General features: G+C 42.3%; 1 protein-coding gene across 2 annotated transcripts in view; it reads right to left on the bottom strand.

The window, feature by feature from the left end:
- Positions 1-14,396: 14,396 nt before the first annotated feature.
- SLC24A3 (solute carrier family 24 member 3) overlaps positions 14,397-27,920 on the bottom strand; it is a 441,617-nt gene continuing 428,093 nt past the window's right edge. Inside the window, exons 16-17 of one of the 2 annotated variants that reach the window (XM_019544063.1) lie at positions 20,962-21,027; positions 14,397-19,215 (exon numbers count right to left, since the gene is read on the bottom strand). In XM_019544063.1, the coding sequence (XP_019399608.1) occupies positions 19,066-19,215; positions 20,962-21,027 (216 nt within the window). In that variant the 3' untranslated portion in view covers positions 14,397-19,065. Of the gene's footprint in view, positions 19,216-20,961; positions 21,028-27,014; positions 27,396-27,920 lie in introns of those variants that run through there. The other variant, XM_019544066.1, reaches the window with a different exon arrangement.

The following is a 27,920-nucleotide window of genomic DNA, read 5'->3' as shown; positions in this document are numbered from 1 at the left end:
ACAACCCACTTGCCAGTCTAGGGGCCAAATTCCTGAAGAACCAATGGGAGTTCCTTACATGAATCACGTGCAGGACTGGGCCCTATATTCCCTGGGGAGTCATATGCCAGGCGTGTCATTATTCACAATGAAGATGACAACTGCTAGGGAATGAGCTCCTGTCTTCTTTTCTATCAATTTAACTGCTGATGTTTCCAGTGTTGTTTAATGTTATGATAACAAAGGGCCATGACCCCTCTTCTGCTACAAGAGACTTCTCCAATCAGTCCATTCAACACACAGGCAGGAAGGGTACACAACATTTGGAATATACCCATGGGTAGTTGGCATAGAGGCCATATTTTACTAGTCCAGCTTTGTGGAACTTCTGTTAATGAGTTGGAGCCCAGTTCACTACTCATTCAAAGCAGTGGGATTCCCACCATTGCCTTCAGCGGACGTTAGGTCAGGTCCTCTGTTCTCATCTCATATGAACTAAATCTCCTTCTCTCCATCTTGCTAACGGCTCCTTAAGGGGAATTTGAGACCATCAGCTTGAGGATGAACTGCTGCCAGTGCAGGTCTGGCAGAGACTGTAAGGCTGCATCCACATGAGCCTTCTGAGGTGCTGCAAAACGCATGAGGTGCATGTTAATCCATTCGCTGCACTGAACATTTGCAGTGCGACAGCAAAATTGGATACCAGGAAGTCCAGGTATATATATTTTAAAAAAGCAGCAGAAAAAATTGGTGCATGTAGTGGGAGTGTCTGCATGCCACCCAAAACTAGAGCCTGGCCAGCCAGAACCACACTTTGGCTGCCAGCCAGGCTCTGTATGCCCAGATCACAACTGCTGCAGCCCCAGGAGGTTCCCAGGACTCTAGGTAAAGCTGCTGGGGCAAGTCTAGGGCCTGGCTCTAACCTCCTTTACCTCATCTGGGGCAATTTGCCATACGCCAGAACACATATGCAGGGGCATGCCTAGGGACAAATAGGAACAGCACAAATATGTCCCACTGCTATTTGTCCCCAGGGAAATGCATGGTCCTACTCATGGGGATGTGCCATAAGGGTCATACCAGGTCCAGAAACAAGCATGAAGCTAGGGAGCCCCAGTGCATTACAGAATATCTGCTCTGATAAACTTAATTCCCTGCTTTTTCCATGGGGAACAGTGCAGCTCCTAGGTGCCAGAATATGTAGAAAACTCCATAGGGAAGAGATGTCCTAAACTCCAGCTACATTCAAGTCTTCAGTAAGGCTGAAAGGAAATAACAATGTAAGTTGTGTTTAATGAGGTGGAATAGCAGGATGCTACTGAAGTAAATATACAGGCAGTACCTGGAGTATAGAGACAAGAGAAGGCAAGATCCATACTGGGTGTAAATCACTGCCACCCTACTGGCTGCTGTAGAATTATATCAATTTGAATCCACCTAAACATCTGGCTCTTAATCTTCTACAAATTAGGCATCGCATGAAACAGCCTAAGTGGTGATATCCAAGCCAAGGCCAGTTTCCCATTCTACCAGTAGCCTAACTGATGTAAGTGGGATTATTAAAGTAAGTGCTACACATTCAGAGTAAGGGTGCCAAGATCTGGTTATTATACTTGCAATTTTTAGGTGCCATCCACATATGCAATTCAGGGATTAACATAGATGAATCATCTCCTTGCATACTCTGTTCAAGGCTAGTAGCAGAGTCCTTTGATGTCTGAAGACTCCTGAAAATGGGAGTTCACCCAACCCCACCTGACAGGTGAAAGCTGTTAAATGAAGTTGCAGGGAAGAGAGGCAGGGGTTGAGGACTGTATATAGAGAAGCTCAATTATCTTTCAACTTTGTTTTTCTGAGACAAAGCTGTTATTTGCTAGCTGACAAAGAACCTCTTTTAGAAAACTGAAAGATACTAAAAAATAAGTAGATGAGGAAACCTCAGGTGTTCCCATGCATAGGTAGTAAAACAATTTCTGTTGATTAACCCATGAAGAAAGGTCAGTTTAAGAGGAATAAAATCTTCTGGCCAGTTTGTGTGCGTGCCCTAGATGGCATTGCTCTGCAACACTAGACCTTATCATACAAAAGCAGCTTTATATGAAGCTAAGCAAAAGAATTTATGAGCTACAGTGAAGCTCTGATGTAAGCAAAATGTATAACAGAATGTCTTTTTAACTCCTTGTTTGAGATATTTCTACTACAGCTGATATTTTAATTATCTCCCATTTTTTTCATTCATTCATTTTTTTTAAAGGATCATTTGTAAAATCTTCCCTGTAGGAGAGGCTTAAGCTAGCTGCTTGGTTTTCAAGTGTTTTCATTGCACCTGCTCTCCCTAGGCTATGTAGTATTTAGTTGGTTTTGTTTATTCCACACTAATCTCTAGTGATTTCTTGAACCATACAGAAAGTTTGCACCAATTACAGAGCACTGTTTGCTCATGACAGACAAGAGGTTTAAGATGTGCTTCCTTTTCATTGATTGCTAGCTCCACCTCATTTACACCAGCTGGAGGGGAAAAGAGGCAGATGTTAAACTGTTCTGAAGTAGGTTGATTACTAAAGCAACAGTCAAAAAAGAAAGATGCTTGTAATTTGGCCTGATTCTTGACTCTTCATGTTCCTACCTTAGTGCTGTGGCCACCTGTTGGCAATTTTTTTGGGGAGCTTTCAAGAGTGTTGCAGGAGGGGCCTTATTGCACTCACCACACCACACAAATGTTAAGAACTAACATTACAAAGGGCTGCACACGTCCCAGCCAACTAAGGGCTAGCCCGTGAACTGGAATAAAGTACGTATGGCTTCTATACAGTCCATGGACCAAAAAAATATCAGCGTACTTAGGAGGAAGTTCTTTAAAGTTGAAGCACCCAATAAGAAGTGACGTGAGAGGTAGGTAGTGAGAAGCACTGAGCAGAAGGGTGTGTGTGAAATCTTGACTTTTGCCCAGGGCTATAGGGAAATGCATGTTTGCTGGATCCCAACTGAGGTCTGATGTGACTCAGAGATGAAGCTGCTCTGTCCTGCCGTAACCAGGACAGGTCTAAACATGTGCAGAGGCATGTATCTAAAACATCTTTAAAGACAAGACCCAAGTTGTTTGCAAAGTTTAGGCAACTCTGGAATGAGGCAGCAGGTGAATGGGGGTTTTCAGAACCATACATTTGGACTTTGGACATCCAGCCTATATCCCATTTTAGACACAAAAGGAAAGATTTTGTTTGGGGAATTGTGTATGTGTGTGTGTTTGGGGGCGGGGGGTTCATGGGCCAACTGCATGGTTGGAATAAAGACAGATAAGCTTTCAAGTGCAATGCATTCTTTATCAGACATGCTAACAATCTGATGAAGAATGCATTGCATTTGAAATCTTGTCTCTCTTTACTCCAGCAATGCAGTTGATCTACTAAAAAATATCATCCCCCCAAAAATTCTTGCCTCTTGCATAATTCTTGGACCATCACAACTACAACAGCACTCTAACACTACCATTTTAAACACCTACTTTCTGGTTTGTATGATAGACTAGCTGGCAGTGACCTAGCCCAGGGGTTTTGAAAGGGCAAAAGATGATTGGAGGACTTGGGATTCCCTTTCTGCACCAATCAGGCCCCACCCCCCCCCCCCCCCCCATGTCCTGATTGGCCCCTTGGGTCACCTGGAGGGGGATATAAGGGGAAGTGTGGGCTGGCTCAGGGGAGAGATAATAAGGAAGGAGTTTTATAGAGTTGAGCTGTTGGAGTCAGAGCCAACAGTGGGACCCTTAGTAGTGTGGTGTGAGGCTAGCAGGAGAAGCTTCCCCCTGTTCTAGCAAGGATCTGAGCAGTGACCTGAGGGGTTCCCAGCTCTGTTTCTAGCTTCTCCAATCAGAGGCTGGGCAGCTTGATGTGAGGACAGGCTCTGGGAAGGTCAAGACCCTTAGCAGGCTGGAGCAGAAGTGAGTGTGTGGGGGTGTTCCTGCCTACCACCTGGGAGAGCTGGGGGTAAGTCCCAGCTGAAATGACTTGGGGTGAGTGAGATAACAAGAAGCAAACCTTCTTGCAGTGGAAAGGGGCTACTGTGTTTTCTTTCCCTCCAGGTACCAAGGCCCTATATTTCCTTGTCATTTGACACTTTGCATTTTTGTGCCTTTTTATATTTCACCAACTTGTATTGTTTGTTCTGCTGTTTGTGTTTTATATTTTGTTAACCCTGTTTTTTGTTAATGATTGTAAGTGTCTAAGCTTTGTTGAATCCTGCCCCCTTGGGGCATTGTAGTGCCTGCTATACCTTCTTATTTTTTTTTTATGCCTGTTATGTTCTCAGTATTAAAAGGTGTATATGGTTAAGTCCCCATTGGTGGTCTGGCTCTGCTCTATAGGGGGAGGAGAGTCCCTATACCTCCCACGGTGCTTGTGCACCTGCTTTGATCCTTTTAATTGGGGGTACCTCTTGGAGTACCACCTGGGTTACATCTGCATCTGGGTTTGTTCCTTCTGCTTAATTCCAGGGCCCCATGGCCTGAATATGGACCAGCTTCTGGTCTGAGTATGGATGAAGAGAAATCTAACTCTCTCTTTTACTTAAAGTCTCTAGAACTTACACTGGATTCAATTAATCTGATCCCTGGGAAACCCCACATAACAATATAGTCACTGCCATATATACCTGATGAATTATACTCAACCCACTCACTGGAGATGCAAATTGTTCCTCCAAAGCTACCCACAGGTATTTCACTGTTCCAGAAGAATAACTGTTTTCTCCTATTGCATTCTCCCACAGCCCTTCTACAGACTGACTTGCAACAACAAAATAGATTGAAGTAAACCTTGCTATACTAAGGACATCTCCAAAGTTTTGATTCCCAAAATTAGCTTCATAGAGATTGACTTTATTCTAGTGAAGCCAATAGCAACGCTTTCCTAGTTTACATAGCATACATTCTGGTATACAGAATTTGTAGCAGCTGTTTTTTATACCATATATAGCTGAATTTCTGGATAGCTAGAGCATGTAAATTCAAAAATAAAGGAATTGTAAGTATGAGGATTAATAAATGGGGTAATTTCTCCTGCTTTTGCTGCTTTTAAATAAAATTAAAAAAAAAAATGTTCAAATTAAAACAGTGATGTTGGATGTCCTTAGAATAAAGAGTCAGAGAATGAAAAAGCAAGTACTGATGCACACTTAATATTGTTTGTCTCAAAGTGCCCTAAAGTGGTAAGTTAGTACCAAGAGAGGATACTTTTATTGATGAACACTGTATTGTCTTAGTGTAGATGTCTGACACATTATCAAATCAAATGACAAAACATTTAAAGTAATTCAATCTAATAAAAAATTCTGATATTCCTTAGACAATAGTGCTGTGAATTTTTGTTTATAGTTATAACACTTTAAAAACACAGAAATACAAGTTTCTAATTTCATAGGTTACCAGCAAACAGAGAAATGCATGCTTTCATTTCTGTTAAATTTCTAACTTACACAGGCAAGTGGAACAGCTATGCATACAAACAGTACTCTACAACGAATTGCAAAACAAACATACAGAAAGACAGACTTAATAATACTTGTACAAGTATGACAAAATTATTGTAACTTATTTGAAAAGGTAACAAATGTTTTGTCTGTGGTTCCACCATTTTTACATTTTGAAACGGCATTAATAAGAAGCTGTTTTGAATAAAATTTTATTTCTACAAACCATTTAATTTTATTTCTTGCTGGTGAATTCCAGCTGGTATAATCAAACTAATATGTTATGTGCCTTGACACTCAGTTTCATCTACATTTTCTCCATTATGGTTAGAAGCATCATAGAGTCTTCAAACTTAGTAAAAACAAGTACCCAGATCACACTATTTGATCCTGAATTGATGAAGGATGATCTGATCAATCTTTTATTGCTCTGCTTCTGGCAGCTCTGAAGCTGTGACACCACCATAAAGTAGAAAATGAGCAAGCACACAACTTAAAGAAATCTATACAACATTATTATCACTGCTTTATTTTAGAACAAGCTGTACTAGGGATTGCATTTAGTGGTCTAAAGACTCCAACAGTGTTAGCAAAACAAGCCATTTTTTCTGTAAGAGCTCCAGGAAATACATTGCATTAGTCCTTCTCTCTGACAGTGCTGTCATTGAGAACTCATTCCTGCCACAGAAGCATATGCTCTCAAGCCAGGGCAAGGGGAGAAAAGTCCAGGGGCAGGTTTTCAGTGACACCCACCTCTCAAGAGCATCTTCTCTCAATGGATGATGTTGGGGAGTTCAGCAAGTCGCTTACAACATGATGCAGTTATTGGGCACGGAGCTCTAATGAAAATCTGACCCAGAAAGCACTGCTGTTCAGTTTTACTGAAATTCACTCTGCAGAAAGCCAATCCAAAGCCTATGACACACTCTTTACAGGATGAAGTCCCTTACTCAGTGTTAGTATTCTACAATCACCTGACAGGACTCTTATCCAAGACTTAATCTGGGGCATGTAACAATGTACCCCAGTATTTTCTTTCTGTGTGTACGTACTCTTTTGAATCTTTGTGGATACTCTCTAATTGCTTTTATTGTTTCACCATTTTTCAGGCTGTACACAATATTGCCAGAGACAGAAATGTGTCTTTTCTAGTTATTTTCCTGTCTTGTACATTCAACATGGGGATTAATTATTACAGACACAGGCTAGAGTAAGAGCCTAAGGGTGCTTTCCTTGTTCCCAGAAATAGGCATTGGACTCAATGAAGTTACTCTCATGGGAAGTTAAATACAATTTTACCTTAACACTTTATTAAATGGCAAGGATTCAAGTCCTTTCTTGCGTACACAGGAGTACATAACAAATGTGCGTTTAAGATTTTAGCCACTTATGCAGCTAAAGTAAAAACCAAGTCTGACATTTGCATGGTTTTTGACTCATCTTTCCCTGATAAGAAAATACAGTACTTCTTAATGGGAAAAGAAAACCAGAGCTGGTAAGTGAACTGAAAAAAAAGATCAAAGGCTTGTTTGCAGACAAATCACAACCTAAATGAAATCCCTGAAAAACTTGCAGGCATTCTAATTACACAAGAACCAGTGTTTCATAATGCATTTTTATTTTTATCTACATTTGCTCACTGTTTGTGACCTATAAATACATAGTAATTTGTTGTGCCCTCTAAATGTGTCATGCATGTTTAAATTAGAAATTTCTAACAACTGATCTAGCCACAAGCTTTTTCTTGGCTTCCTGTAAGATCTAAACAAATTCAATATTTCTGTTTGAGTTCTTGTTTTACCTAGGAATGTCCAGATTGCGTAAGCCAGTTTTGATACACAGAAGTGTGTGTTGCACTTGAAGATGCAGACTCACTAGTGAGAGCTACTAGAAAGAAATGTTTCCTTTGAGAACCTGTTAAGGGTTTCAGCTGAATTGTGAGTGCTGCAACAAGTGCAAGTTCACCTTATGTAAGCCAGCTTCACAATCAGCCATTATCCTTTTGATTTGCAGGATTTCTTTCCTCCCTAAACATAAAAACACCGAAGTGTCTAAGAGTTTGCTCCAGTACAGAATTCTAACTATTTTCCCCTAAAATTTTGTTTGTAAGATGACTCCTGTGGTTATCTTTGGCTGCTTGACTTGGAGCCCTATTGCTATTCATACTGGGAGCAACAACCTGTGATGTACTACAGTAGAGACTTCCTCTCTGATCTTACAAAAACAACCCAAGTTGATGGAAACAAGGGTGAGTAGTGGGAATACTTCAGTGCAGGATTTCCAAGGGGCATGTCTTCACCTGCTTTAAATGATCATTACTCCATCAGCAGAGCTCCAACAACGCATGCCAGTGGCTCCCAAAAGTTCACTACAGGTTACACCTGTTTCCATATATACTGGTTGTCCAATTTCACCAGCATCAACTAGAATTCTTTTTATTTTTTTAGGAGTCTTTAGAAGGAACTAGGGTGAACCTGGGAAAAGAAGATTCTCTTAAGTATCTGGTGGTTGGGATCTTATGGCATGCGAATGCTCAGTTAAAACAATTATATTCACTCTAAAATGAAATATGGTGTCCACTGGTTATTAGAATCTTGCTTAATAGGATCAGCCATATATTTGCATCAAAACCCAAACACCAGAAGGATTACTATATGTATTTTCCATTGCTTAATCGAATCAGCCATTCATTAGCATGAAAATCTGAAGCTGCTCTCTATACATACAGCCTTTTTTTCTTCTGGTGATTAGAATTGAGTCCATCTGTGTGCATATTTACTAAGCAGCTCAGTGGCTCTAAAACGGTCAATGATTACTGAGCATTGTGCATCCATGCTGCGTTCTATTTTCCTTTTTTAAATTTCCTAACACATGAAAATCACGCGTCCTTTGCCCAATGCTTTCTTTGGCTGTACAGACAATCAAAATGCCTGAATCAATTCAGTATTTGCAGCTTAGTCTAAGTTGCACAGACTGAACCAATACGCAAGTGAACAGACATTCACTTTTGATTCTAGAAATGCAGCTGCATGCCTGGAGTGGCTCAGGCCAGAAGCTGGCAGCCGGAGTGGGGGTGGAGTTAGAGCATGCCTTGCTGCTTCACTGGAGCAGACAGCTTTGGCTAAGGCTAACCTGCCCACCCTACAAGGATGGGCATGGGGGGGTTGTAGAGGAGGTGTAGAGCATCCTGGATGCTGGGGGACTGTGAGTTAACTTGAATCTGGAGGCGATCTGGAATGGAAGTTCAATAAAGTGATTTAACATAAATCAGTTAAGTCTGATACTACATCCATCCAGGCTCATCTTAAACTAGTTTCAGCCATTTTGAAAGTGGTTTAAGTGCACTGAACTTAAGTTGCGTTACATATCTGAACCAGTTTCCAATCTCTTATACCTGTTTATGTGTAATTTCTGTCCTTAGGCTGTGTTTCTAATAAGCAGTGGAACACTGTTGACTGAGAGAGACTGGTGAATGCTCACACACTTATACATTGCTGCTCCCCTAATCAGTATAATGGCCTGGTATATAGGTTTCTTCCTTACTCACAGCTACCCCAAAAATGTAAGTTACAGGAAGTGGCCTAGCAAACTGATGAAAATCACTGAAAATTAAATGTCTGACTGCTTTTCAGGGAAATTCAGATGGATGGTATTAATATGTTTAAGGGGTCCAACTTTAGGTCCTGATTCAGGAAAGTACAGGTAGCTATATCCAACGTTAAGCCTGGGCTTAAATTCCATGGATGTGAATGGGTTTTAAGTCCTCTTCCCAGACAGGTCACTGCTTTCCTGACCCAGGGGCATAGTTCTTAATGTAAGATAAATAAATAAATGTATAAATATTTCAGTGCACTATTTCCTGATCTCCTTGATCTCGCTCTCTCTTTTTAACTACTCTACATTTGGAAAAGAAAACTGAAATCTGGAATAATAATTATTAGAATTAGAAATACTATTGAATTTACAAAGATAATCTGTTTTAAAGGTTTGATATTGTAGATATATGGTTGGCATGCAACATTAACATCTGCTTCCTAATACAAACATGGAAACAAATAAAAACTAGTAACCATCTTTTGTACTTACAAATATATGTGTAACTATCTTAAATACTGACATCAGTTACCGTCTAGTCAACAGCCATAATAGGTTTCTTTTCCTACTCACATGGCAGCCAGCTACCACAGGACTTTGTTTTAATGACAGACGGCATACTAGATTAAAGTATATATGCAAATACTGGAATATAAATCTATGTTTATACATTTAAAAAAATAAGGCCAAAAATCTGTCAAAGAACTTCTAATCATGACTGAATCCCTTAGTGAATATAGTTTAATATGGGATGACCAGGCTTCATGGAGATCAATTACCCACATCCAAACTATAATCATGCAACTGGATCAGTAATATTCCTTGGGTAATCATTATCTTTATCTATAAAACAAAACAAAACAAAACAGGATCTTGGCTACTTTACTCACTTACAGTAAATAGAATGCATGGAGTATTTATAAATGAATAAGGGATTCCCTTGAAGAGGATCAGATATAAAATATCTGCATATGTGCAAATTTCACTTTGAAAAGACAGTGATTTCTCTTTGGGAAAACATATTGTGAGAGTATTTCAATGTCCTGTGTACTGATCTGATATATTTATCAAAGGATATGTGCATTCTACAGGTAGACCTTGAGTTACAATCTCATGCTATGACTCTTGAAGCAGGTATCTTAAGCAGGAGATCCACTCCACATTTTCTCCCATCAGTTTACAGAGTCCAAAACTGCATCCCATTTCTGTTAGTCCAATGCATTTACAAATATTCAAAACCAAAGGAAGTCTCTATGCTTAACATATGGATTACAGTAGTCAAATTTTGCATCCTTATAACACGGAGAAACCAGTAATACACCATCTACAAGCAGAAAACAAGGGACATTTATATACATGCTCTGGAAGGTGTGTGGGTGGGGGGGGGGCTTTAATTAAAAGCACTTATAGTGTCCTATGTATCAGTGTTCCTGTACTGAAAAATGGTGGTGTGGCGCTTTGAACTAAAGGGTGTTGAACCAGCTTTAGTTTAAAGTACCCTGCTGTCATTTTTCAGTGTGGGGACACTGATGCATGTGACAGTGGAGGCTGCCAGAGTGCATTAATTTCCAGGCTCCAGCAGACTTGGTTAATTGAGTTTGCTCTGATGCGCATGTATAGGAGCCCAATGTTCACAGGGGAAACTTCTTTGGCAACAGAATCCACACAGACATACACTTGTAGGGAAATCCAGGGGAATTCTTCCCATCACCTTTCAGACATTGAATAAGTGCCCTGCTGTGGAATGCATTCTCCACTCTTCCTCCCTCCATGTTTTAGTTCTTGTTACTGTTATTACAAGCTCAATATATTACACTAAGGAGCTAGATTAACCTCTGGTGCTCTTACACAAGAGATGAAACCCTCCTGGATTACAGACCTCATGTTGCTGCCTTGGGACTTTGTGTTTGGATTCCATGTCCCAATAAAGATCTTCATAAGTCAATCACAGGCTGTATTTCATATTACACTAAGGAAAACTAGTCTTTCCACAAAAGAGAATGTTCTATACAAGACAAGGGATGAGACCCATACAAAGGCTTGTCATATAAACCTACACTCACTAAATAGTCATTCTAAGAGTAATCCATCCTATTTTTTTAAATAGGCCTACTACTACCTGTGGGTAACTCCTAGGATCAGAATTTGAGAGAACTCTCACCTTATAGCAATTTGTTCTTGTAAGACTCCTTTCAAAGTTCCATTTTTAATCCTCGCTCAAATGAAAGTCAATGGCAAAGCTCCCACTGACTTCACTGAAGTCAGGGTTTGCTCTTCAGATTTTATATCATTGTTTCTATGCCTACAGATACAGCCATGCACAGAGGAAATGGTGGGGAGGGAGAGAACTTTTGCTGTAGTAGCTCAAGGGTCACAGACCTATATTTTATTTTGTTTTTTGGGGGTTTTTAAAAATTTTTGGTGTTACAGAAGCAAATGGGACTCCCAATACTTAAAAAAAAAAATCAAACTTGTTCGTCCCCAAGCAAGGCAAAAAAAGATTTATTTCATACCTTTTCATGTATGCACAAGCTACTCAAAATCAAAGGAATAGCAACATGCAAACACTATGTTACTAGCCAAATCAGCTGAACCATAGGAAAAATCTGTAGAAGGGAATAATATGAGTTCCTGTGGCCTTGATCTAAATCCAATAGAAGTCAACAGCAAGGCTTTCTTAATGGACTTTAAATCAGGCCCAGTTTGCTAAAAAGAGGTACTACTAATTTTAATGTGCTGCCTCATTTATATACTGAAATACGTAAAAGTGATGAGCCAAAAAATGGCAAAAACTACATAGGGAAAATCTACTTTCCTACAGAATCCTACAAAAAGTAAAAACCTTGCTCAGTAGCTTACTTGTAATGAAAATCTATAAAACCCCTACAAAGCCTTGGAAAGTTACTTCACTATTTTCAATCAAAGGCACATTCAGTAAGGACTCTCCTGCCTGGAGTCGTCTACTTATTCATCCTTGTAGGACTTTTTTTCCCCCAACACTGCTTGGAACAGGAACTTTTTACTGCATCTGTTTAGAGGAATCTGCACTATTAGCGTTCATCCATTGCACTGACTGAAATGCTTTAAAAACAGCTGAATTAGATTTACTGAATCTAATTTAGGATGTTTTACAGCAAAACACCTGAACATGTGCATATCCTTTAGTCCATGGTTAACCTCCACTGACTTTCATGACACCTAAGCACATGCAGCTGAAACAAAGCTTAAAGTACTTTGGGGAGCTGTGCATGCAACGCTTCCTGCTGATTTTGAAGGGAGCTAGAGCTAGCACAAGAGAGAAGTGTAAATGACACTACCTTGTTTCAGCCTGGCTCTCTGGGAGGGCAAGCAGTGCTATTGCAACATCCTTTGGGGTGATAGGGCAGAGACAGCTGGTCATAGCACCATTGAGAGTTCTGCTGGTAGTGGTTGTTTGGGGGCTATGCTAAATCAGCATTGTCCTAGGTCATGTCCCATCCTTGGCCAATCCCACACATCATCTAGGTTTCCCTGTCTCCTTGTAGGCCCCTGGGTACTGCAACATGATTCCCCAGTGCACTGTCTGCTCCAGAAGCTCTGTGTGTGGAATTAGGTCAATAAGTATTACAATTACACCAGCCTGCATCTTGTCCACAGGGGTGGATCCAGTGGAGGTGCAGTGGTGTTGCTACACCTTTCAGGTGGTATGGGGGGCTGGGCTCAGGCGGGAAAAGCAAGTGGCAGCATTCAGGGTGAAGAAAGGGCTCAGTTGTACTTATTTTACATATTATAATTATTGAGTGAAACAGGTAGGGGGCCATGAGTTTGCCTTGGGCCCTCTAAACGGTTAATCTGTACCTGGCATCAGTGGCAATGGGTGTGGTGGAGGTTCCCCCCACCCTGCTCAGTCTCCTGGGAGCTGGCATAGGGCGGGGGAATGCCTCTGCCTATTGCTAATGCCCCATCACTGTTCCCATCCCAGCCCATGCCCCACACAGCCTGTCTGGAGCAAGCAGGAGTGGCTCTGAAGATGGGACATGCCTCTGAGCAAGGAGGAAAAGGGGAAGGGATTCTTATGTGCTTTGTGAACTTTAAAAAAGTTCCCAGAGGCTCCCACAGTATGGTCTGGCCCCACTGGTGCATGGAGAGGGTGGGGAAGGAGCTGGGAGCAGGGATACAGCCACCACTGCAGTATGGGTGGCTGCTTCCCTACTCCCTTCTGCCAAATCCTGGATCTGCCCCTGCTTGTCCAGTGGACAAAGCCTGCTGCCCTTTTCCTCAGCTTCTAGCAAAGCGTATCTAATTCCTGAAACTAAAACACACAAAACTCTGAGAACATTTTTTTTTCCATAATGATATTGCCAATTAAAAGGAAAGTCACAATCCAGTTTGACTGGGGTCATCTCTCATGTAATACTCTATTGAATAATAAAGTGGTTTGACCATCTTCTAAATCGGGGCTGGGCAGTTATTTCAGGTAAAGGGCTGCTTACTGAGTTTTGGCAAGCCACCAAGAATTGCATGACAGGCAGCCAGGGTCTGATAAATATTAATTTTCTAAATTTTTTAGGGGCTCTGCAGACCGGATAGAATAGCTTGGTGGGCCGCATCCGGCCTGTGGGCCGCATTTGGCCCACCCCTGTTCTAAATGTATGTGGACTGGATAGCAGCCATGCCAGATGTGACAGTGCCTTTTTACAGGAATCCTTCTATTTCTTGTATCTGCCTCATGGATGATATTAGGACTGCAATATGCTTTAAATGTGAAGGATAATATGGAAAAGTGCCGAAGTATTGAAACATCAAGACCTGCCATGTTTATATTTTGCTTGTTATCAATTTAATATATTTTTCAGCTAAATTCTCTTATTACCATATGAATACATTTTTATTTAAATACTTTGTGTTAATGCTGAGGTTTTCAAAGTTCCATATTTCATTCAATTCCCATTGGACTGATTTATTTGATGGCCTATATTTTTGACCCACAGGCAATATTCATCAGATATTAGGTAAAACTTGGCTTTAAGGGAAACATTGTCATTTTGCTTTGGAAAAGGAGCTATAGTAAAAAAGTGTGTGTGTGTGTGTGTGTAAAAGAAGCAAAGATATGATACACCTTACAGGTCATTGTACTGTGAAATCTGCATACTGTTCCATAGGATCTAATAATAAGGGAGTCTAGGAATATACATTATCTGCTTGCCCTGTCACAGGCTTGCTGATCTGAAACCTTGACAGCTAATTTCTACTCTTGGAAAATGGTACCATACTCAGCATTTGAGCAAACTTCTATGACAATAGCAACTGATGATGTAGGTTCACATCCTTCATATGAATCTCATTTTCACAGCTGGCTACATAAAAGTCACATTCATTGGTAAAATCTGCCTTGTTGATTTATTTAATTCAAGCACTACTCAATGGAAAAGGAAGTGGCTCAGGTTGGATGTTACAGCCAAATGCTACCAGTCATATCACTTAGTGTGCAATCAAACAAACAAACAGATATTTTTCTTCCATGGTTGCCTTGCTTTGTTTGTCCCCTTAAGGCATGGATTTGGCCACAGTTGAGATCTTATCTTGGAGACTTAAGAACTTCTTAGTATCCATCCAGGGGGTCAGCATAGCTTGGGTTGATGTGGATACACTTGTGAAGCACGGTCCTTTGGTGCACTTTCTCCCTCTCTCTGTGTACACGCACATATATACTTTGATATACATATGTATGATCTCATTATTTGTGCCTGGCTGCATTCATAAACATATTTTTGCAAATTTCGTTTGGGTGAAGACGGGTAGAGGAGTTCTATATTTGATATCTTTTCCCAGATTTTTAAAAACCTATTCTTAGGATTGACAGTGCCTGTTAGGAAGTGCTTCAGGAAAGATCTATAAGGTGAAATCTTGACCCTAGTGAAGTTGGTGGGAGCTTTGTCACTGATTTCAGTAGACCCAAAGTTCTATTGAATAGAACCAAGGTTTCATTTATAGTCTCTGGATGCTGGAGACACTCCTCCTTCATCTTTGTGCCTCACAGTACACCCAATGTGTTCATACAGCTTTCTAAATAATGTGTATTACAAGGCATAATTTCTTCTTTCTGAAGCAAGTTGCTGAGACCTTGTCTATATTCACACTGGCACCACTTTATCTAAAAGGACGATTTTAAATTGGTTCAGTTACGCTGGTGTAACAGCCTTAGTGGACACTCCCAATTAGAGTTCAACTTGTTTTACATTGATTTACCTTAAGCCAATTCCTGAGGAAACATAGCATCACCAAGATAAGGCAGGTTTAAATCCAATTGAGAGTGTCCATGCAGACTGGCTGAACTGTATCATTCTCTAAACCAACTTAAATTGCTGTTATTTTGAAGATAGACAAGGCCTAACATGATAGCATGCTTGATATGTCTCTATTTAATTTTAAAAGATTGTGTCTTCAGGAAAGAAAATCAGTAAAAAGAAATACCTGACAGTAGTCAGAAAGTTACAGTTTTTAAAAAAGTATCTAAGTATATTTGATCTTCACTTTAACTTACTAGGAAAAGGCATTAAAAATTTTGCTATTGTTGCTTTACATTAAGGTTATAATACCAACATTAAATGTGGTGTCCCTAAGCAAAAGTTGCTATCTATTCTGATTTAACATTTAAAAAATATTGTTTGGCGTTTGCATGCTTAAAAGTAGCACAACTTTTCTGTTTTACAGGCACAAAAATCACAAATCCAATGCATGCAAATGGATCAACTTCAGTGACCCAGCTCAGGATACAAAGTTGAACACAAAGCAACCAAGCAAAACAGAAAACCCTTGACTCACACTAATGCAAGTCCCTACCCCACGTTAGATATTCTCTGTGTAGGTATATGTATCTACAAAAAGTGCATTAGCTCTAAAAAATGTGGAGAAATCTACTTTGGCAGGGCAAAAGCAATCTTTTTAGCATCTTAGTACCTCACATCATAACATTTTGGCATCTACCCATTGCCAAGGAACAGCCAACCACATGCCAAATGGAGTTGAAACTAACATGGGATCAGATATTTGATGACAACCTAAACAAAGTCAGAGCAAGACAGAGCTGCAATGAAATGCTCTCTTACTACAGAAAAGGTTCTTTAAAGTTCTCTTGGAAAAGTTCATAAACAGCTATGATTATTTGGAAGGAAATTTAGACTAAAAGCTGAGAATACTCACTGAATTGGGATGTGCATTGATATGATCTTGTTGATTTATGTCTTAGGGAGATCATCCAGGAGAAGTGACCCAAGCATAAATTTGGCACAGAAAAATGCTTACAGTTTTGCCCTGGAGATTTTTCCATGGACTTTAATTAAGCCAAAGAGTCTGAAAGGCTCTCTCTTTTAAAATCAAGTGAGACTATATACTTAACTGGTACATTATTCCAAATCAAGGACGTACGAGCTGATTTGGTTCCAGATCATAAGCACATCTCACTTAAATGGTTGCCGCAAAAAAGTGTTCTATCACATCTTGTATGGTGCAACTAAGAGCAGGCCGGTATATTGAAGATACCTCTTTGCTTACACTTGGAACAAGTAACTTGCAGTATATACTTGCAAAACGCACAGATTTCAAAACAAAGTATTTCAGGTTACACACACAATGCAAAGCTATGATACTACAGTCTTTAATGCACGCCAATAGGAAAAGTTCCTAAAAAAACAGTCATGCAGTTTTTGTGCCGTGGGAAAGATAATGGCTATTTCGTAGAAATAGATCCAACTGGCTCCATTGGAGCAGCCGTATAAATACGGTATTCAAAATAGAAGTAATAATAGGTCCTTCTGTGCAACATCTTTTATTTTCAAATATTGTTCCTTCTGTAAGCAAAGAAACATACAGTTTAGGGGCTATGGTATCTTGTTATAAGGTTATAACTGTGTGCTGAAGAGTGAATTTTATTGAAGTGCATTGCATCATACTAATAATGTTCAATTTAAAGAAATTCTTTAGATGTTTTAGTTCTTCTTGTTATAACAATTAACAAAAACAAAGCTAAGAATGGACAATGGGGATTGCTAGTTTAATGGGATTGTAATATAGTGTAGAATGATGTTCTGACAAGAGGCTGCATAGCTAAACAGGTGCGATCACAATTATATTCCCGAAGAAAAAAGGACAATGTGCATGTAAAAACTAACCTCCCTCTTTGCCTTACCCTATAACCACACTGTTCCTTGCCTTCATACCTGCTTCCTGCCAGGGACCCACCAGGATGCTTTTTTACATCGGATTTTACAGAGCACCTGCTTTTGGCTGGGCTCATCAGATGAACAGGAACAGTGCAATGGCTGTCAATAGTTTTCACCTGTTCCATGTAGGAAGGCCAGAAAGTAATGTACCATGCTGAACAGAGATTGTCAGTTGGAAACCTTTATTTTATATTATTTGTCCAAAGAAAATGAATCTTAAATAATTAACTGCAGAAGTGTGACTGGTTTTCATTCTGTGAACCACTTTTTTCTGCTATGGTTTAGATTTCTTTTTTGCTTTATGGCTTCTAGCACACTTCCTAGCAATATTTGCTGTTGGTTGTACCATAGACATACACATTCACCTATCTGGTAATATCTTATTATGTTCATAGTAGAATGTATCCAAGGAAGAGGAAAAACCATACCAAATGGACTGGAAGCAATCAGCATGTAAATAAAACAGCCAGCACTGGTAGGAATCCACAGTTTCAAGACAGACAAATGTGGTAATGGAATCTGTCTGCATATTAATGTAGCATCATACAAAACCTAGCAGGGATATTAGAACAATGAATGGCTAAACTTTCGCAATAACAGATCTGTAAGTGAGTCTGCCTTAAAGATAGCCTGTATTTGAACAGTTCCATCTCTCTCTCTTTCTCTCTCTCTCTCTCTCCACCTCCTCTGGTAAGAGGTGGAATAAATCCACAATGATTTGATATCAGACATGCTCAACAGTAAAAAGAAGGAAAAGAAAAAAGAAAAATATCTGGCCAGGTCCAGTGTATTTTTTAGAGTGGCAAATTATGACTTCAGTAACAATGTCTGTGCAAAATATGCCTCTTTCCTTTTACAGAAACCAGTGTCTAGTACTCTTTTTGAAAATTTCTGACATGTGCTTATGTCCCTCTCAAAATGAGGAAGACATAAAACTACAGAACCCGCTCCCAAAATACAAGCAGTCAGATGATCTTCTGAAGCATCTGACCTGGCATTTCAATGGATAGATAATTAAAACCAGGACCCCCACCTTGATAGCCCTCCTGGGCTGGCAGTCCTAAACTATTGCTTGGAAATCCTATAAGTAACCTAGCAATAAAATTCTTGACTTAATAATGAAAACAGTAGCAGTGTTTACCCTTTGAATCCATGTTCATCTTGCATTCCTCATAACACCTTTAGGAGATTCATTGTTTATGGCAGCAAGTCATTATCCATTGCTTCACCAATCTTCCCCTTTAATAAGCAGGAAATCCACTCCTATGCCAAGTACCTTGAGTTGAGTTCCCATAATACACTGCTCTCGTGACCTTTGGATCATTACATGAAACCCAGCACTCAGAAGGAGAAGCTGCAAGAGAGGCTTTTGATCTCTGAAAAAAAAATACCCCCAAATTCCCACAATTCTCCTTGAAAAACACCCCGTATACAATGTACCCTCTTCTTCTGTATTCTAGCAATAGTCTTAAGTCATAAATTAGATTAGTCTTCCATCAAATAACTTAAAAAAGAAGGAATTGTAGCAGACCAGTTTTGCCTGGCTCAATGCCAGTTAGCAGCCAGTTCTTTTAGAATCCCAGTCACTGTTCAAAAACTGAGCTTGGGAATCACATGAATGCTGAAAAAAAAATCTTCACATCGATGCAGGATTTTTCCAGGTTTTGGGGCTGGGGAATGGGAAAACTGAGGCGGGGAGAAGAGTCCTATGAACAGTGAGTAGGATCTACTTCACGACCGTGAGGCGCACCACGTTCTGGAGATGCCAGCCGTGTTTTATATTGCACAGGTAAGAAGGAAGTCCCCCCTCGAAAGTCTGCCACCTGGATCAGTGATCTCTGCACATTGGCAAGTTCACAAACGTGAAAACGTTGAATTCTGTCATGATGGAGAAACAGAGGAAGATGCCATATAGGAAAAGGCACACACACCCCAGCTTCTTATCCAACTTCCATTTGTTCATGTGGACACCAAACACCTATAAGAGACATGGTGATTTGCTTAAAGGAAGCGACATGGTAAACAACATTGGACATTGGTGGCAAACACCTTCTCCATCACATAAGCATGTAGCTTACTTTCTGCTTCTGCTGTGTGCTGCTGATGCAAAGTTCTGTTCTCAGCTGAAATGATCATATTATGAGACATCATAGCAGAGAGAGGCAGAACCATGGCTTGGGAAAATGGGTATAGCTCCATAAAAGTCACTCTAACTATGCTGATTTTCCTTACCTAAGAATCTGGCCAAGCAACCCAATACTTTCATAGTCTGGCAGGTTCAATTCCATTTAAGTTGATGAGGTAGTCTATATCATTAAATCCCCAAAAACCAGATTCCTTCCTGCATGCATGAAATGGCTCATGTGTATATCTGTCTCCCTACACAGATTCAAATGCCTCTGCGTGTGCTTTAAAGCCAGCCTAATGGCTAGTCAGTGAAAATGTCAATTCAGCAACCGCACAAACCCTTTGGCTGCGTCCAGATGTACAGGGCCATGTGCTTGCTGTGGCAAAAATAGTAGTGGCACACATTTGTGCTGTAGCGCACACCCCACATGTGCACTTTGGTGAGGGACAAATTGTCCCACTTCTGGCAAACTGACCTTGCCTGGTTCCTCCTGGCTCCCAGGGTGCTGGAGGAGCTGGGGCACAACTGCAGCACGCTCTGGCCAGCAAGCAGAGCATCTCCCGGGAGAACCAAGCCTTCATGTGTTGTGGCATACACTCCTGTTCCATGTGCTATGCCACATTTTTTTCCCAGTGCTTTTTTTTTTTTTTTCCTACCAGGATTTTCAGTACATTTTAACATGCTCTGCATGTGACTTGTGGTACCACAAAGAAATTTGCAGTACCACAAACTGTGTGTGTCTGAATGCAGCTTTTGGGGTCAATGGTTGGTGCAATTCCTACAACTGTGATGGAACACACAGGATTCATCCTCCTTCAACTGGCTCCAGGACAGGGGGGAGGCAACAGAGGTATAGTACCATCTGCCTTATACCCTTCCTGATCCCGTGTTAAACATGGAAGCATGGGCCACTGACTTCAAGAGCAGTCTTGCCTGCATATTTGTAAACAGGATTAATTCCACTGCATGCTAAATTCCACAGAGCTTTTACAAAGAGCCAAAGCAAATTGCACTAACATTCGTTGTGTTTTATAACAAACCTGCCTCTGCCCAGCAGGGCTTTGGATCATATTACACATGAAAGAGTTTGGCTTCATTTCTAGCCTGGAAAAAGACTAATGATTACTAGTGAATTTTCTGTGACCCCTTCCAGTGAAAATACATGGTGGATGAGGCATCTTGCATAGAGGACGACAGCTACTACTGATAGAGTTTTTGGAAAGTTCACACTGGGCGTATCTACATGTGCAATTAATGTAACTGAATATACTCTGGCTCAAATTGAGCTGGAGTAAACTAATCCCAATAATGTCACTGCATTCTACTGTGGTGTAGCTGTGGTGTACTCGTGTCTGAAGGAGTAAAGTAATTTACTGTGCACTTACAGTGGCACGCATAGATGGTGACGTTTTACTGTGCATTAAATTAGTTTAATGTGCATTAAAGCACACATGTAGACATGCCCACTAGGAACTGGCTGTTTCTCTATCTTATCAGTGGACATTGCAGCTCTAAAAGAAAAGGTGCAAACTGGAGAGAAAGTAAAATGCCTATAAAACTCCATCTTGAAGATAGACCCAAATATGATGTACGTACTGTGACAAAAACAGAAGCCAGCAGCAAGCCAACAGAATAAATAAGTCCTCTGCTGTTTAACCGGATCTAAAAAAAAAGGAAGAAGTTTATAGAACAAGGTAACAATTTTGAACAACAAGCTTAATCTCTGTTCACGCTTCTGTAGCTATCCACTGCAGAAACTCTAAACTAGTGGCTCCCAACCTTTTTTTGCTGTGACCCTAAATCCAGGTCGTAACCCCAACCCCAACTGCTGATTCACTCATGCCCAGCCGCACCAGCAGAGCCTGGACCAGGCTGGGATCACGAGGGGCAGCAGCAGTGAGAGCCATGTAGACCATGCTCCAGGACAGCCCTGCAGGTAGGAGGGGTGAAGTGAGGGGTGGACCCTTCATGACCCTGATTTGGGTCATGCCTCAAGGTTGGGAGGCACTGCTCTAAATGATGTCTCCAAAAATGCAGAAAGCCAAGCCAGATCATTACATTACAGATTTTTCGCCCACTCTTTATTTTTAAGAAGAAGGGGTTTTATCAAAGAGTGATATGCTCTGGGACTAAGATCATTTCAAAGCTCACCACCCCCATGCTGGCTTTCATGTTTGTCTCTTTTCAGTCTCTTGTAAGCTTATATCATGGGAATGTGTCTCCTTTCTGATTTCCTTCTGTGTGACTTCGGTCTGAACAAACAGGGGAAGAGAAAGTTTGTTCTGCCGCACAAACTGCTGTGTGAACCACAGTAAAACAAATATGGGGGGCGGGAGTGATCCCTTTCTTCCCAGTTATAACTAGGCTGCAAGGAGACAGATGAAGTATCTTAAGGGATTCTTGGCCAAAATAAATCACCCTTGTCAGAGTAGTCATGTCAGTGTATACCCGTTGATGATCTAAGTTAATTAGGACTACATGAAAACGCTCTTCAGTCTGTTCTTCCAACTAAAGTGTTTCTGTGCCCCTGGCAAGACCGTAGGATTGGAGCATCTCATGGTTGTTAAGACATTGAGCCTTACCACACCGCTGGGAGGCAGGGCAGATGGAGAGTGAGGGAAGATGTCTCAGCACCTCACAGGTATTTGGGTGTCTTATTCTCATTGATTAGCTATCTAGGTAGGTTTGAACCCTGTCTCACACCCCTCCCCCCACAGTTCCTCTCTGCATCTATAAACACCCAAATGACTTTAAAAATCCATCCCTTTGGGCATGCTTATAGGGCTCCCCTCCCAACCCTGGGTCTGATGCTGATGAGATAAGCCCTGGCTACTTGCCCCTCCTGGAGTGCACCAGAGACTCACAATTAAACAGCTTGGGCATGTTCGGAGAGGATCCCAGGGCTGTGCTCAGGCTGCCTGCTTCAAGAGAGCCAGGTGCTGGGAAATGGTGGATGCTTAGGACCACTGAGGCACTCCCAAGCCCCATATTCCACCTGACTGCCAGTCTCTGGTGTGCCCTGGGGAAATGAATAGATGGGGCTTCTTTTATTGGCATCATAGCTGGGGTAGGGAGTGAAGCTCTATGGACCCAGCCTAAGTGCCTGCCCCAGGGCCTCACAGGAAGTCTGAAAGAGCAGGTAACATCTCCCAGCTCCTAGGGGTTGCTCTGAAGTAGGTTAATGGTTGCTTCTGAAGCAGTAACAGCTAGTGTATGAGAAAGAGCAGGCTAGTAATGCAAAGCCTCTCCTTCACAGGCCCATGTTCATAGAAATCAAGGCATCTGCACTGGGATTTGAACTAGAGAGAAATGCTCAGGAATCATTTCCTTTACTGCAGGATTAACATCACCCCAATGAGAAGCAAAGCAGCTGCTCATTGTGGCACAGCCTATGGCACATTAAGCCTGAAGGAATTTTGCTTTTTCTCTACATAGTTATCAGCAGATGGGCTATACAACCTAAGAGGACATGTCTACACATGCTATTAATGCTATAAAGGCTTACTGTGCAGTAACATACTGCACAGTAAACCTACCCTAGGAGTGTGTCTACTATACATGTTCCCTGTTGGGAGCAAATCTGCTTACAACAGGAGCAGCCTGGTACACGACTGCTCCTACCCTGCTCTGGTCCCCTGCAGCAGATCCCTGACAAGGTTCAATCAGAACCAACAGTATCCAAGACTGCAATGCTATCAATGGCATACTGGATGCTTCTGTCTGCTTAAGTTTTTTGGCATGTTCTGAGGCAAAAAGTCAGTTTATATACTACACATATTTTAAAAAAAATCTTTAAATGAGAGCAGTTCAAATGTTTGTCTGGCTGTATTTGTTTTCATTGAGTTACAGGAGTATTTGCATTAACATATCTCTGTTACAGGGCTCCAAGAGCAGAGCCAGCATTACAGTGATCTTCTGTAAGTAGGCAGCTTTCCAGCTCTTAATTACTCAGCTGGTTCTACAGATGTATATTGAGCAAAGCAAAAGCATTAGTTCATTACTGCAAATGATTTGCAGACCAGAAAATAATTCTGATGATAAAAAGCTCATACACCTCAAACAATATGTGGCTTGTTTCTTAACAGCTGGATTTCTTTCCGGTTTGTAAAACTGTTCTTAGTCTAATGAGCAATTCAAATCTGGATTTTCTGCCACGATGCGATTTGCTCAAGTGCCAACACAGGAAATACTCGTAGTGTGTATCACTACCACTCACATCTTCTCAGCTGATTTTTAAAGTGGCATATTTGCAAGAGGACTTAGAATTGCTAAGGCAAGGAAAGAAAGTGCTATAGCCTCATGGATTTCTTAGGTATTCATTGACATCTACACTCATGAGAAAAAAATAGCCACATCCTAGGCCAAATGCTGCTCTTGGTAACACTGGTGTAACAACAGAGTAACACCACTGCTTTCAGTAACATTGCATAGTGCAACTGGGATTACAAGTTGACTTGCCAGGTCTGGAAAAAAACAACAATCCTGGCATTTTGCAATCACAATTCTGCCATAAATTTCAGGCAGTCAAATACTTTCATACACATGGAATCCCAATGGGACAGAAACTGGGTACAGCTCCACTTCAAGATGAGAGTCACAGATGGGTTTGACACATACATTATGTCTCATCCTGTGGTTGCTCATGGTCCAGCACAATGGGCACCACTACAATAAAAATATATAGTGACAAAGATTAATTTAATTTCTATTACAACTATACACTGGCAATATTATGCTGGGGGGGTTTCAGAACCCCATGGGCCACCATCTTCTGGAAGTCTGCTGCTCTCTCGGACTTAGAGTCCTTTCATGTGGACTACTCTCATTTGCCTACCTGTTCAAGGAAATGAGGGTATGGACTGCTTCAGAATGATAAGGTTCATTCTAGCAATGCCTGGAGGACAGAAAAGTAATGATCCCACTGTTAATGTAAACTACAGGTTGCAAATGGAAGACAGGAAGATGTCTGTTTTTGTACCCGTGGAAAAAGTCTCCTGAGCCACATCCACTCAGTGCTTCAATTACCAGTTCTTAACAGCCTCACAGTTACAAACTTACAGAAACACTTACTCCTGAGTGGAGGACTTTGCAGTTACTATTCTCTAGCATTTACACAAGATGCTTTACCATGCAATTGACTAATCAATTGACTGTATGATAAAGCATCACTGTCTACACATGCAATCTACCGTGCAGTTGATCTGCTACCTGAAAATTCAGGTAACAAATTAACTGTGCTGTAGTTACTGTGTAGTAGTGCATGACAGCAACCAGGAGCAAATTTGCTCTCAGTCAGCCCCACCATCAGGGGACCACCCTCAGGCTAGCCCTAGGGCCACGGGGCTTGGAGCTTCTCCAGTCCTGGGACTGGTGAGGCTCTTTGCTTGCCCCAGCCTGCCCTTTAAAACTCTGCAGTGACCCTGTGCCAACTGCAGCACCCTGCCTGGACCTCAATGCTGGCCCCCAGCGCACCCACTGCCTGCCAGTCTCATGCAGGCCTGGACTTTTGCCTGTAGCCCCTAAAGGCTGTTGAGAAAGCCACGCTGGCATTGTCCCCGATGCCACACACTACCTCCTGGGGGCGTAACTGGTCCCTGGATGAGACTACAGACCTTGCAGCCCTGTGGGGTGAGGCTGCAGTCCAAAACCAGTTTGCCTGGACCAGGTGTTTCAATACCCAAACTATGAGAGCCTGTCATACTGCATGTGGGAGTGTGGGCAGGACCAGTTGGCATGCTAGTGCCACATAAAGGTCAAGGCCCTTCAGGCGCAGTGGGTTAGCTTCACTGACTACAGCCACTGGTTGGGGGCAGCCTACAGGACTATGCCCTTTATCTGGCAGCTGGACCACATCCTCATGCCCTGGGACCCTGGCCAGAGCCATACTGTGTTCTCCAGCATAAACAACCTGCTGGAGCCTCCAGTATGGCCTGGCAGTGGTGACAAGCCACCAGTGGGGGAAAGCCTCTCAGGGCACTAGGATCCCATCCCACTTTGGTCCCTGCCCCCAGAATCATCCAGCAGCTCCAGCAGCCCCGGTCAGTGACTTCCCCTCCTGCTCCAGGTGTGCAGCCCCACTTAGGAGGCCAGCATGGCCATGGCACTGCCTGCGTTCATGAGCTGTAGTCCCCTGTGAAGGGGGCCCCTGCCTGTGCCACACCCTTGCACCCCAGGACACCGCTGAGAGCCACACGTCACAGCTAGCAGGGACAGACTCCGGCCACGGGGCACATCTGCCATGCCCACCTGGTAAGCCCCACACTGGGAGGAGGGCCCTCACTTCCTCACCCTTGCCCCTAATCCCTGCCTGCCCTGGCTGAGCTTCTCCTAGCCCCCGGAGTTCGCTCCTACAGCATGCAGGGAGGCGAGAGGCAGCGCAAAACTTTATTGAGCAGTCTGTGCCTCCTCAGATAGGCAGGTGAAATGTGCTGATGCTGGCTGTGATGTCCTCAGCTGTGGGGGGCAGGGATATATAGTGTAAGTACAGGTACCCCTCCAAGCAGTGGTGAACACTGCAACAAAGCATGGGCTTTCCTGCAGCACCGTAAAAGCTCAAGGTCCTGTGCCAGGTTTTCTGCTGCACCTGGGACACTAAAACAATCAGCAACAGCAGGGTGTACTGCACAGGGCACCCCTCAGTCCTCGCGGTGTGCCTGGAATACTCTCAGCAGGGGCATTCTTGGGGATCAGGGCATGGAGGACCCCCAATCTGAGGTCAGGCAGCACAGAGCCCCTTGGTATCATAGTACTTAGGGTCAGAAGGGACCTAAATAGATCATCAGGTATGACCCCCCAGCATGGTGCATGGTATCTCAGCAAAATCTCACAGCCCACAGGTCCACCAGCTGCATGTGGGAGAGAGACACCAGCTGTCAGCAGGGATGCACCATCAGGGCCACCGCCAGCCTCAGCTCTGTATGCACTGGCTCCAGCAGCAGTGGATCCAGGACTGAACACTGTTACTGGATTGGCTTGTTCACTGGCTGGACTGCTGGTCACTGTGGCAGAGGAGCAGTGGCCTCACAGGTCTGGTGTGCAGAGGACTTTGTGCGCAAGTGGGAGAGGTTCACATACAAATGGGAGAGGGAGGTGGCCGTGCAGCACAGCAGGAGAGGCAGGGCCAAGACTGACTTGGGCCAGGCGACAGTCATGGTCGTGAAGTACAGTGAGCAAAGTGGCAAACAAGAGCCTGGGGCATGGGTAGTTGCTCCCGGGGCCAAGGGGTGGAGCAACCATCACACAGTGGGCACAGAGTCAGAGAGGGCTGTGGCAGCACGCTGCATACTGCTCTGGGCCAGGAAGGCAGCTGACGAGGGAGCAGTGCGCGGGGCTAGCTTTTAAAGAGGGCCCCTGGCCACAGGCAGCTGTGGCTGGAACCTCCAGCTCTCCTGGCTGCTACAGGGGGATGGCACAGGGCTGGAGGAGGCTGGGAGCAGGTTAGTGCCAGGAGGAGCAAATCTGCTCCCAAATGGCCACACGTGTAGATGTTTACCCAGTGCAGGTTTACTACGCAATAAACCTATATAGCATTAATTGTATGTGTTCTGCTCCTTTCTGAGTTCCAACCTTGTGCCTACTGCAGTTCTGGTGAAGGAGGTCTGGACAAGATTCCTTTTATTAACTCTCCCTCTTTATAGAGGCTTGCTATGCTGCATTCACATCTCCCCCAGCCCATCCTGATCCCAAGCTAGAGCATCAAAGAGCCTGAACGGTTCAATTAATAAACTCAGTATGGAGTTACATTAACATAACTAAAAGCAGAACCTTGCCCCACCTCTTCTAAAGAGCCTTTGAGGCCTGGCTAGGATATACTCATTTTGTTGTACAGTAACTCTTGCCTGCAGTCCTATGAGGAATTGTTTCTTACAAGCTCCAATATATTTAATAATGGTCAGTATTAAATATGCCAATTGAAACAGGATTTGGAGGAAAAAGTAATAACTGAAGCAGCTGGAATTATTCTTGAGCATGGAAAATATCTGCATTCATCATGAAGACAGCTGGGTCCTCTCAGTTACATCACTGGTTTGCTATGAGACAAAGAAATACACCTTGGAAAGGACAATTCTGAAACTGTATCTGGGATGATATAAACAAGGACACCAAGAGGATGATTGTTTTGGTTTGCTTTCATTTTTCACCCTAGCTTTAGAAAAAGCCTCTCTTTAGATGTCACTTAGGGGGAAAGTTAGTGTAATTTACAATTATTATAAAGCATAAAACATCTGTTAATCATTTCTTAACCTGTTATGAACCTCCTATACAGGGAACTTCAAGGTAAGGTGTGCTGGCCTTACAGAAACGAAGCAAACCGCTCTATAAACTGTTGTCCACTACAATAGCTCTGGGTGGGAAGCTGAACCCCAGGTTTTATGTAAGGGTGCTGTATTCATATAGCTGAAACCTCCTTCCAGCTTAACAGATTTCATTTAGTCTTTTAGCTAGCCAGACAAACAGTTAGTCTAGAATCAACTACCATGACCCATTTTAAACACACAAGCCAACACATTCTGCCTGCCTTTAGAGTTTTTGCTAATCTTACATGACACCAGCTC

Source organism: Crocodylus porosus, unplaced genomic scaffold (genome assembly GCF_001723895.1).
Source record: "Crocodylus porosus isolate Cpor-Errol unplaced genomic scaffold, CroPor_comp1, whole genome shotgun sequence".
NCBI lineage: Eukaryota > Metazoa > Chordata > Crocodylia > Crocodylidae > Crocodylus > Crocodylus porosus.
This window is presented reverse-complemented; position numbering and strand designations above follow the sequence as displayed.